Raw genomic sequence first — 12,136 nt, forward strand, 5'->3', positions numbered from 1 at the left:
CCACTTTATTAATTAACAATTCCCCCTATTATTATCCCAAGTATTCCCAATTTTCCCTCATTTCCTTCCCTAATTTATCAATATTTTCCCCAATTATTTACCCCAAAAATTCCAAATTTTTCCCCATTTTTCTCTCTTATTTATCAATATTTTCCCCATTATTTACCCCAAATATTCCCAATTTTTCCACTTATTTATTTCCATTTTCCCACAATATTTTCCCATTTTTAATCTCTTATTTATCAATATTTTCCCCAATTATTTATCCCAAATATTCCAAATTTTTCCCCATTTTTCTCTCTTATTTATCAATATTTTCCCCAATTATTTACCCCAAATATTCCCAATTTTTCCATTTATTTATTTCCATTTTCCCACAATATTTTCCCATTTTTAATCCCTTATTTATCAATATTTTCCCCAATTATTTATCCCAAATATTCCAAATTTTTCCTCATTTTCCCACCATTTTTCCCATTTTTAATCCCTTATTTATCAATACTTTCCCCAATTATTTATCCCAAATATTCCCAATTTTTCCTCATTTTCCACCATTTTTTCCTCATTTTAATCCCTAATTTATGAATATTTTTCCCTATTATTTATCCCAATATTTCCAATTTTCCCCTTTTTCCCCTCTACTTATTTATCCCAAATATTCCCAATTTTCCCCATTTTCCCACTTTATTAATTAACAATTCCCCAATTATTTATCCCAAATATTCCCAATTTTCTCTCATTTTCCTCCCTAATTTATCTATATTTTCCCCAATTATTTATCCCAAATATTCCCAATTTTTCCCCATTTTCTCTCTTATTTATCAATATTTTCCCCCATTATTTATCCCAAATATTCCCAATTTTTCCATTTATTTATTTCCATTTTCCCACCATATTTTCCCATTTTTAATCCCTAATTTATCAATATTTTCCCCAATTATTTATCCCAAATATTCCCAATTTTTCCCCATTTTTCTCTCTTATTTATCAATATTTTCCCCCATTATTTATCCCAAATATTCCCAATTTTTCCATTTATTTATTTCCATTTTCCCACCATATTTTCCCATTTTTAATCCCTTATTTATCAATATTTTCCCCAATTATTTATCCCAAATATTCCAATTTTTTCCCCATTTTTCTCTCTTATTTATCAATATTTTCCCCCAATTATTTATCCCAAATATTCCCAATTTTTCCATTTATTTATTTCCATTTTCCCACAATATTCTCCCATTTTTAATCCCCTATTTATCAATATTTTCCCCCATTATTTATCCCAAATATTCCCAATTTTTCCCCATTTTTCTCTCTTATTTATCAATATTTTCCCCCATTATTTACCCCAAATATTCCCAATTTTTCCATTTATTTATTTCCATTTTCCCACAATATTTTCCCATTTTAATGCCTTATTTATCAATATTTTCCCCAATTATTTACCCCAAATATTCCCAATTTTTCCTCATTTTCCTTCCTTATTTATTTCCCTTTCCCACCATTTTTAATCCCTTATTTATCAATATTTTCCCCCAATTATTGATCCCAAATATTCCCAATTTTTCCTCCTTTTCCTCCCTTATTTATGAATATTTCCCCCCATTATTTACCCCAAATATTCCAATTTTTTCCTCATTTTCCTCCCTTATTCATTTCCATTTTCCACCATTTTTCCCATTTTTAATCCCTTATTTATCAATATTTTCCCCAATTATTTATCCCAAATATTCCAAATTTTTCCCCATTTTTCTCTCTTATTTATCAATATTTTCCTCTATTATTTATCCCAAATATTCCTATTTTTTTCCTATTTTCCCACCTTTTTTCCTCATTTTAATCCCTAATTTATGAATATTTTCCCTATTCTTTATCCCAATATTTCCAATTTTTCCTCATTTTCCCCCTACTTATTTATCCCAAATATTCCCAATTTTTCCCCATTTTCCCACTTTATTAATTAACAATTCCCCCTATTATTTATCCCAAGTATTCCAAATTTTCCCTCATTTCCTTCCCTAATTTATCAATATTTCCCCCCATTATTTATCCCAAATATTCCCAATTTTTCCCCATTTTTCTCTCTTATTTATCAATATTTTCCCCCATTATTTACCCCAAATATTCCCAATTTTTCCATTTATTTATTTCCATTTTCCCACAATATTTTCCCATTTTAATCCCTTATTTATCAATATTTCCCAATTATTTATCCCAAATATTCCAAATTTTTCCCCATTTTTCTCTCTTATTTATCAATATTTCCCCCAATTATTTATCCTAAATATTCCTATTTTTTTCCCATTTTCCCACCTTTTTTCCTCATTTTAATCCCTAATTTATTAATATTTCCCCCTATTATTAATCCAAATTAATCCCAATTTTTCCCCATTTTCCCACTTTATTAATTAACAATTCCCCCAATTATTTATCCAAAATATTCCCAATTTTCCTCATTTTCCTCCCTTATTTATTTGCCTTTCCCACAATTTTTAATCCCTTATTTATCAATATTTTTCCCCATTATTGATCCCTAATATTCCCAATTTAATCAACTAATTAATCAATTAATTGATTCCCAATAAATTGAATTGTTCATTGAATTAATTCCACATTTAACTAGTCCCAATTTTTGTTAATCAATCAACTAAACCCTGAATTAATCAATCAACTAATCAGTCAATTAATCAATCAATTAATAAATCAATCAATTAATTAATAAATAATTAATTAATTTAATCCCATCCTGGCATTAATTAGCCCAAGATTTAATTAACCCCAAAATTAATCAATTCTTAATCAAATAATCAATCAATTAATCATTTAATTGGTTCCCATCCTGGCATTAATTAGTCCCAGATTTAATTAACCCCACAATGAAGTCATCAATAAATCCCTGAATTAATCAATCAATCAATCAATCCATTAATGAATCAATTCATCAATCAATAACTAATTAATTGAATCCCATCCTGGCATTAATTAGTCCCAGATTTAGTTAATCAATTAATTAATCAATTAATCAATCAATAACCAATTCATTGGATCTCATCCTGGCATTAATTAGTCCCAGAATTAATTAATCCCACATTTAGTGAATCAATTAACTAAATCAATTAATGAATCAATTAAATAATGAATGAATTAATAAATTAATCAAGCAATTAATTAATGAATGAATTAATCAGTAATTAATTAATTGGATCACATCCGGGCATTAATTAGCCCCAGATTTATTTAACCCCTAAATAAATCAATTAATCAATCAATTATTCAGTTAATTGGTTCCCACTCTGGCATTAATTAGTCCCAGATTTAACTAATCCCAGAATTAATTCCCCAATCAATCCCTGAATTAATTAATCAATCAATAAATCAATCAATAAATCAATCAGTTAATCAAGTAATCAATCAATCAATAACTAATTCATTGGATCCCACCCTGGAATTAATTACCCTCTGATTTAATTGCCCCACAATTTAATTAACCCCATCAATGAATCCCTCAATTAATTAATTAATCAATCAATCCATCCATCCATTAATGAATCAATCAATACCCAATTCATTGGATCCCACCCTGGCATTAATTAGCCCCAGAGCTAATTAATCCCCGATTTTGTTAATAATTTAATTAGTTAATCCATTAATGAATCACTTATATATTTATTAATCAATCAATACCCAATTGATTAATTAATTGATTGATTAATTACCCAATTCAATTAGTTAATCCACTAATGAATCAATTCTCTATTTATCAATTAATTAATCAATACCCAATTCATTGGATCCCACCCTGCCATTAATTAGCCCCAGATCTAATTAATACCAGATTTTATTAATAATTCACTCAGTTAATCCATTAATGAACCAATTTTATATTAATTAATCAATTAATCCATACCCAATTGATTAATTAATTGACTGATTGATTAATTACCCAATTCCATTAGTTAATCCACCAATGAATCAATTCTATATTTATCAATCAATTAATTAATCAATAGCCAATTCATTGGATCCCACCCTGGCATTAATTAGCCCCACATCTAATTAATACCAGATTTCGTTAATCATTCAATGAGTTAATCCATTAATGAATCAATTTTATATTTATAAATATACAATTATATACATAATATGTAATTGTATATATAATATATAATTGTATTATAAATTTAATTAATAAATTAATCCATACCCAATTGGTTAATTGATTGATTGATTAATTAACTACCCAATTCAATTAGTTAATCCATTAATGAATCAATTATATATTTTATTAATCAATTAACCAATACCCAATTGATTATTTAATTGACTAATTGATTAACTACCCAATTCCAGTAGTTAATCCTCTAATGAATCAATTCTATATTTATCAATCAATTAATTAATCAATACCCAATTCATTGGATCCCACCCTGGCATTAATTAGCCCCACATCTAATTAATACCAGATTTTGTTAATCATTCAATTAGTTAATCCATTAATGAATCAATTTTATATTTATTAATCAATTAATTCATACCCAATTGATTAATTAATTGATTGATTGATTAATTAACTACCCAATTCAATTAGTTAATCCATTAATCAATCAATTCTATATTTATCAATCAATTATTTAATCAATACCCAATTCATTGGATCCCACCCTGCCATTAATTAACCCCAGCTCTAATTAACCCCTGAACTACTCAATCAATCAATACCTCAATTAATCAATCAACTCTTCAATTCATACACGAAATCCCCAAGCAATTAATCAACAAATCAATCACTCAATCAATCACTCAATCAATGGATCAGCAGTTGATTGGATCCCATCCCAGCATTAATTACCCGCAGCATTAATGAACCCCTGTCCATCCCTGCCTTGGTGGCCCTGGGGTGACTTTGGTGGCCCAGGAGAGGACAGGGACACCCTGAGGGGTTTGGTGGCCCCTGAGGACACTTTGGTGGCCCTGGGGACACTTTGGTGGCCCAGGAGGGGACAGGGACACCCTGGAGACTTTGGTGGCCCTGGGGACACTTTGGTGGCCCAGGAGGTGCCAAAGGAGCCCCTGGTGGCCCCAGGGGACCATTTGGTGTCCCCAGCCCTTGGTGGCCCCCAGGAGACCTTGGTGGCCCATGAAGGGACTTTGATGGCCCTGGGACACTTTGGTGGCCCAGGAGGTGCCAAAGGAGCCCTTGGTGGCCCCCAGGAGACCTTGGTGGCCCCAGGGGTGACTTTGGTGGCCCAGGAGGGGACAGGGACACCCTGGGACACTTTTGGTGACCATGAGAGGACATCGGTGGCCCCTGGGACAGTCTGGTGGCCCATGAGGTGACTTTGGTGGCCCCGGAGGGGACAGGGAGACCTTGAGGAGGATTTGGTGGCCCCAGGGACGCTTTGGTGGCCCTGGAGAGGACAAAGAGAGCCCTTGGTGACCCCAGAGGAGCCTTTGGTGGTCCCAGCCCTTGGTGGTCCATGAGGTGACTTTGGTGGCCCCAAGCCTTGGTGGCACCTGGGGGCACTTTGGTGGTGGCCCATGGGGAGACCTTGGTGGCCCCAGGCCTTGGTGGCCTCCAGGAGACCTTGGTGGCCCTGGGGTGACTTTGGTGGCCCATGAGGGGACTTTGGTGGCCCCTGGGACACTTTGGTGGCCCTGAGGACACTTTGGTGGCCCAGGGGTGACCAAGGAGCCCTTGGTGGCCCCCAGGAGACCTTGGTGGCCCTGGGGTGACTTTGGTGGCCCCAGGCCTTGGTGGCCCATGAGGTGACTGTGGGGGCCCATGAGGGGACAGGGACACCCTGAGGTGACTTTGGTGGCCCTGGGGGGACTTTGGTGGCCCAGGAGGGGACAAGAAGGACATTGAGGGGACACTTTGGTGGCCCTGGCAGGGTTTGGTGGCCCAGGAGGGGACAAAGGAGACCTTGGTGGCCCTGGGGACACTTTGGTGGCCCAGGAGGGGACAAGAAGGACCTTGAGGGGACACTTTGGTGGCCCTGGCAGGGTTTGGTGGCCCAGGAGGGGACAAAGGAGCCCTTGGTGGCCCATGAGGGGCCTTTGGTGGCCCTGGGGGAGGGCTGGTGGCCCCTGGGACACTTTGGTGGCCCTGGGACACTTTGGTGGCCCAGGAGGTGCCAAAGGAGCCCTTGGTGGCCCATGGGGAGCCTTTGGTGGTCCCAGCCCTTGGTGGTCCATGAGGTGACTTTGGTGGCCCCAGGCCTTGGTGGCACCTGAGGGAACTTTGGTGGTGGCCCATGGGGAGACCTTGGTGGCCCCAGGCCTTGGTGGCCTCCAGGAGTCCTTGGTGGCCCTGGGGTGACTTTGGTGGCCCTGGCAGGGTTTGGTGGCCCAGGAGGTGCCAAAGGAGCCCTTGGTGGCCCTGGGGTGACTTTGGTGGCCCAGGAGGGGACAGGGACACCCTGAGGTGACTTTGGTGGCACCTGAGGACACTTTGGTGGCCCAGGGGTGCCAAAGGAGCCCTTGGTGGCCCCAGAGGAGCCTTTGGTAGTCCCAGCCCTTGGTGGTCCATGAGGTGACTTTGGTGGCCCAGGAGGGGACTTTGGTGGCCCCAGGCCTTGGTGGCCCCTGGGGACACTTTGGTGGCCCAGGAGGGGACAAAGTGAGCCCTTGGTGGCCCTGGGGTGACTTTGGTGGCCCAGGAGAGGACAGGGACACCCTCAGGAGGTTTGGTGGCCCCTGAGGACACTTTGGTGGCCCAGGAGGGAACTTTGGTGGTCCCAGGAGAATTTGGTGGCCCCTGGGATAGTTTGGTGGCCATGAGGGGACTTTGGTGGCCCAGGGGTGACAAAGGAGCCCTTGGTGGCCCTGGGGTGACTTTGATGGCCCTGGGACACTTTGGTGGCCCAGGAGGTGCCAAAGGAGCCCCTGGTGGCCCAGGGGGACACTTTGGTGGCCCTGGGGTGACTTTGGTGGCCCAGGAGGGGACAGGGACACTCTGGGACACTTTTGGTGGCCATGAGAGGACATCAGTGGCCCCTGGGACAGTCTGGTGGCCCCTGAGGTGACTTTGGTGGCCCAGGAGGGGACAGGGACACCCTGAGGGGTTTGGTGGCCCTGGGGACACTTTGGTGACCCAGGGGTGACAAAGGAGCCCTTGGTGGTCCATGAGGTGACTTTGGTAGCCCCAGGCCCTGATGGCACCTGGGGGGACTTTGGTGGTGGCCCATGCGGTGACTTTGGTGGCCCTGGGGTGACAAAGGAGCCCTTGGTGGCCCCTTGGTGGTTTTGGTGGCCCCAGGCCTTGGTGGCCCCCAGGAGACCTTGGTGGCCCTGGGGTGACTTTGGTGGCCCAGGAGGGGACAGGGACACCCTGAGGGGTTTGGTGGCCCTGGGACACTTTGGTGACCCTGGGGTGACTTTGGTGGCCCAGGAGGGGACAGGGACGCCCTGAGGACACTTTGGTGGCCCCTGAGGACACTTTGGTGGCCCAGAAGGGAATTCTGGTGGCCCCAGGAGGATTTGGTGGCCCCTGGGACAGTCTGGTGTCCCTGAGGTGACTTTGGTGGCCCAGGAGGGGACAAAGTGAGCCCTTGGTGGCCCAGGGGTGACTTTGGTGGCCCCTGAGAGGACAGGAACACTCTGGGACACTTTTGGTGGGCATGAGAGGACATCGGTGGCCCCTGGGACAGTCTGGTGGCCCCTGAGGTGACTTTGGTGGCCCAGGAGGGGACAGGGAGACCTTGAGGAGGTTTGGTGGCCCCTGAGGACACTTTGGTGGCCCAGGAGGGAACTTTGGTGGTCCCAGGAGGATTTGGTGGCCCTGGCAGGGGTTTGGTGACCCCTGGAGGGGACAAGAAGGACCTTGAGGGGACAGTTTGGTGGCCCCGGCAGGGTTTGGCAGCCCATGAGGGGACAGGGACACTCTGGGACACTTTTGGTGGCCCCTGGGACGGTTTGGTGGCCCTGGCAGGGTTTGGTGGCCCATGAGAGGACAAAGTGAGACCTTGGTGGCCCCTGGGACAGTTTGGTGGCCCTGGCAGGGTTTAGTGGCCCTGAGGGGACAAAGTGAGGCCTTGGTGGGCCTGGCAGGGGTTTGGTGGCCCAGGAGGGGACAGGGACACCCTGGCAGGGTTTGGTGGCCCAGGAGGGGACAGGGACACCCTGGCAGGGGTTTGGTGGCCCAGGAGGGGACAGGGACACCCTGGCAGGGTTTGGTGGCCCTGAGGGGACGTTGGTGGCCCTCGATGAGCCCTGAAGGGACAGGGGGTGACAAAAACCCTGGGGTGACACCGGCTGTGCCCAAGGGGGGTGACAGGGACACCAGGGGGGTGATAGTGCCACCAAAAGGGTGACAGGGACACCACAGGGGTGACAGGGACACCAAAGCAGTGACAGGGCCACCACAGGGGTGACAGGGCCACCAGGGGGGTGACAGGGCCACCAGAGGGGTGACAATGACACCAGGGAGGTGGCAATGACACCAGGGGGGTGACAGGGCCACCAAAAGGGTGACAATGACACCAAGGGGTGTCAGGGACACCAGGGGGTGACAGGGACACCAAAAGGGTGACAATGACACCAAGGGGTGACAGGGACACCAGGGGGGTGACAAGGCCAGCAAGAAGGTGACAGGGCCACCAAATGGGTGACAATGCCACAGAAGGGTGACAGGGCCACCAGAGAGGTGACAGGGCCACCAAAGCAGTGACAGGGACACCAAAGCAGTGACAGTGCCACCAGGGGGGTGACAGTGCCACTAAGGGGGTGGCAGGGCCACCAGAGGGACGACAGGGCCACCAAAGCAGTGACAGGGACACCACAGGGGTGACAGGGCCACCAGGGGGGTGACAGGGACACCAAATGGGTGACAATGCCACAGAAGGATGACAGGGCCACCAGAGGGGCGACAGGGCCACCAGAGAGGTGACAGTGCCAGTGCGACAGGGACACCAAAAGGGTGACAATGACACCAAGGGGTGACAGGGCCACCATAGGGGTGACAGGGCCACCAAAGCAGTGACAGGGACACCACAGGGATGACAATGCCACCAGGAGGGTGACAATGACACCAAGGGAGGGTGACAGTGCCACCAGGGGCTGTCCCCGTGTCCCCAAAAGTGGTGGCACTGCCCTGGGGGTGTCCCCATCCCCTGAGAGCTGTCCCGGTGCCACCTTGGCTCTGTCCCTGTCACCCCAAGGGGTGTCCCTGTGTCCCCAAGGGGTGTCCCTGTGTCCCCAAGGGGTGTCCCTGTCCCCAAAGCCATGTCCCCATGTCCCCTGGGGGTGTCCCCGTGTCCCTGTGTCCCCAAGGCATGTCCCCATGTCCTCAAAGAGGTGTCCCCATGTCCCCAAAGCGGTGTCCCTGTCCCCAAAGCCATGTCCCCTGGGGGTGTCCCCAAGGGGGTGTCACTGTCCCCAATCCCCTCAGGACCCCTCCTGCTGCCCCCTCAGCCTGGTCCCGGTGCCACCACTGCTGTCCCCATGTCCCCAAGGGGTGTCCCTGTCCCCAAGAACTGTCCCCGCGTCCCCAAGGAGGTGTCCCCACGTCCCCAAAGCGCTGTGGCCGCCTCAGAACTGCCCCAATCCCCTCACGACCCCTCCTCAGCCTTGTCCTGGCGCCACCACGGGATGTCCCCTTGTCCCCAAAGGGGTGTCCCTGTCCCCTGAGGGTGTCCCTGTGTCCCCTGAGGGTGTCCCTGTGTCCCCAGTCCCCTCAGGACCCCTCCTGGTACCCACTCAGCCGGGTCCTGGTGCCACCTGAGGATGTCCCCATGTCCCCAAGGGGGTGTCCCTGTTCCCAAGGGGTGTCCCAGTGTCCCCAAGGGGTGTCCCTGTCCCCTGAGGGTGTCCCCAAGCAGGTGTCCCTGTCCCCAACCCCCTCAGGACCGTCCCCAACCCCTCACGATCCCTTCCACTACCCCATCAGCCTCATCCCGGTGCCACCTGAGGATGTCCCCATGTCCCCAAGGGGTGTCCCTGTTCCCAAGGGGTGTCCCTGTGTCCCCAATCCTCTCAGGACCCCTCTTGGTGCCCCCTCAGCCGGGTCCTGGTGCCACCATGAGATGTCCCCTTGTCCCCAAGGGGTGTCCCTGTCCCCTGAGGGTGTCCCCAAGTCGGTGTCACTGTCCCCAAGTCGGTGTCACTGTCCCCAATCCCCTCACAACCCCTCCCGCTGCCCCCTCAGCCTGGTCCCGGTGCCCCCTCAGTCTCGTCCCGGTGCCACCACCGCTGTCCCCATGTCCCCAAGGGCTGTCCCTGTCCCCAAACCCATTTCCTCATGTCCCCAAGAACTGTCCCTGTCCCCTGAGGGTGTCCCCAAGGGGGTGCCACTGTCCCCAACCCCCTCAGGACCGTCCCCAACCCCTCACGATCCCTCCCACTGCCCCCTCAGCCTCATCCCGGTGCCACCTGAGGATGTCCCCATGTCCCCAAGGGGGTGTCCCTGTCCCCAAAGGGCTGTCCCTGTCCCCAAGGAGGTGTCCCCATGTCCCCAAAGTGCTGTGGCCGCCTCAGAACTGCCCCAATCCCCTCACGACTCCCCCCGCTGCCCCCTCAGCCTGCTCCCGCTGCCCCCTCAGGCTGTCCCCATGTCCCCAAGGAGGTGTCCCTGTCCCCAAACCCATTTCATGTCCCCAAGAACTGTCCCTGTCCCCTGAGGGTGTCCCCAAGGGGATGTCCCTGTCCCCAATCCCCTCACAACCCCTCCCGCTGCCCCCTCAGGGCCTCTCCCCGCTGCCCCCTCAGCCTCGTCCCGGTGCCACCACCGCTGTCCCCATGTCCCCAAGGGGGTGTCCCTGTCCCCAAACCCATTGGGGTTCACTACTGTCCCCTCATGTCCCCAAGGGGTGTCCCCGTCCCCTGAGAGTGTCCCCATGTCCCCAAAGCGCTGTGGCCGCCTCAGAACTGCCCCAATCCCCTCACGACTCCCCCCACCGCTCCCTCAGCCTGCTCCCGGTGCTCCCTCAGGCTGTCCCCATGTCCCCAAGGGGTGTCCCTGTCCCCAAACCCATTTCCTTATGTCCCCAAGAACTGTCCCTGTCCCCTGAGGGTGTCCCCAAGGGGATGTCCCTGTCCCCAATCCCCTCACGACTCCCCCCGCTGCCCCCTCAGCCTGCTCCCAGTGCCCCTTCAGCCTCGTCCCGGTGCCACCTCAGGCTGTCCCCATGTCCCCAAAGAGGTGTCCCTGTCCCCAAACCCATTTCCTCACGTCCCCAAGAACTGTCCCTGTCCCCTGAGGGTGTCCCCAAGGGGGTGTCCCTGTCCCCAACCCCCTCATCCTGTCCCCATGTCCCCAGCGCCGTCCCCCTGTCCCCAGAGTGTCTCCATACCTGATAGACGGAAGCCTTGGGCAGGTCGAGGCACACGGTGCAGCAGAGCACGGAGTAGAGGCGCTCCTCCAGCTTCACGCTGCCCGCCGCCCCCTCCGCGCCGCCGCCGCCGCTCCCGGCCGCCCTCAGCCGCTTCTTGGGCGGCGCGTCGGGATCGGCGCCCGCCTCCAACAGCAGCGCCGCCGCCGCCGCCGCTTCCTCCGCGCCGCCGCTTTCGCCTCCTCCCCCCAGCGCGGCCGCGGCTGCGGGACCCGGAGCGGCCGCGGAAGGAGCGGAGGGAGCGGCGGGGCCGCCGCCGGCATCGCGCTCCTCCGGCCCGGACATCGCCGCCATCGCCGCCGCCTCACCCCGCCGCCATCTTGGCCGCCCTCACGGCTTCCCCTCAGGGGTGGAGCCAATGGGAGGGAGGGAGAGGCGGGGCGGGAAAGGAGGGAGCCAATGGGAGGGCAAGGAGGGAGGAGCGAAGGGTGAGACGGCCAATGGGAGTGTGAGGTTTGGGGTTGGGGGCGGGGATTTCAACGGCAGGGCCGGCAGCTGCCGGTAGAGGGGGCGGGGTTTGGTGACGTAATTGGAAAGGAGCCAATGGGAGGAAGGGAGGGGGTGGGGGGCGGGGCTTGGGGGCGGGAGCGCGCTCGGGGGGGCGCTCACGGGACCACCAGTATGGGACCAGTATGGGACCAGTTTGGGCCAGTCTGGGACCAGTACGGACCAGTATAAACCATTACGGACCAGTATAAACCAGTAAGGACCAGTATGCACCAGTATGGCCCAATATGGAGCCCTATGGGCCAGTATGGACCAGAACGGACCATCATGAACCAGTATGGACCAGTATAAACCAGTATGAACCA

At 50.1% G+C, this 12,136-nt stretch overlaps 1 protein-coding gene across 2 annotated transcripts in view; it reads right to left on the reverse strand.

The window, feature by feature from the left end:
* Positions 1-11,686, reverse strand: part of ZFTRAF1 (zinc finger TRAF-type containing 1) — a 29,663-nt gene extending 17,977 nt beyond the window's left edge. The window contains exon 1 of one of the 2 annotated variants that reach the window (XM_074558553.1): positions 11,286-11,685. In XM_074558553.1, coding sequence (XP_074414654.1) covers positions 11,286-11,618 — 333 coding nt within the window. In that variant the 5' untranslated portion in view covers positions 11,619-11,685. Of the gene's footprint in view, positions 1-11,285 lie in introns of both variants that reach the window. The other variant, XM_074558557.1, reaches the window with a different exon arrangement.
* Positions 11,687-12,136: the final 450 nt, after the last annotated feature.

Source organism: Zonotrichia albicollis, chromosome 1 (assembly GCF_047830755.1).
Source record: "Zonotrichia albicollis isolate bZonAlb1 chromosome 1, bZonAlb1.hap1, whole genome shotgun sequence".
NCBI classification, from domain to species: domain Eukaryota; kingdom Metazoa; phylum Chordata; class Aves; order Passeriformes; family Passerellidae; genus Zonotrichia; species Zonotrichia albicollis.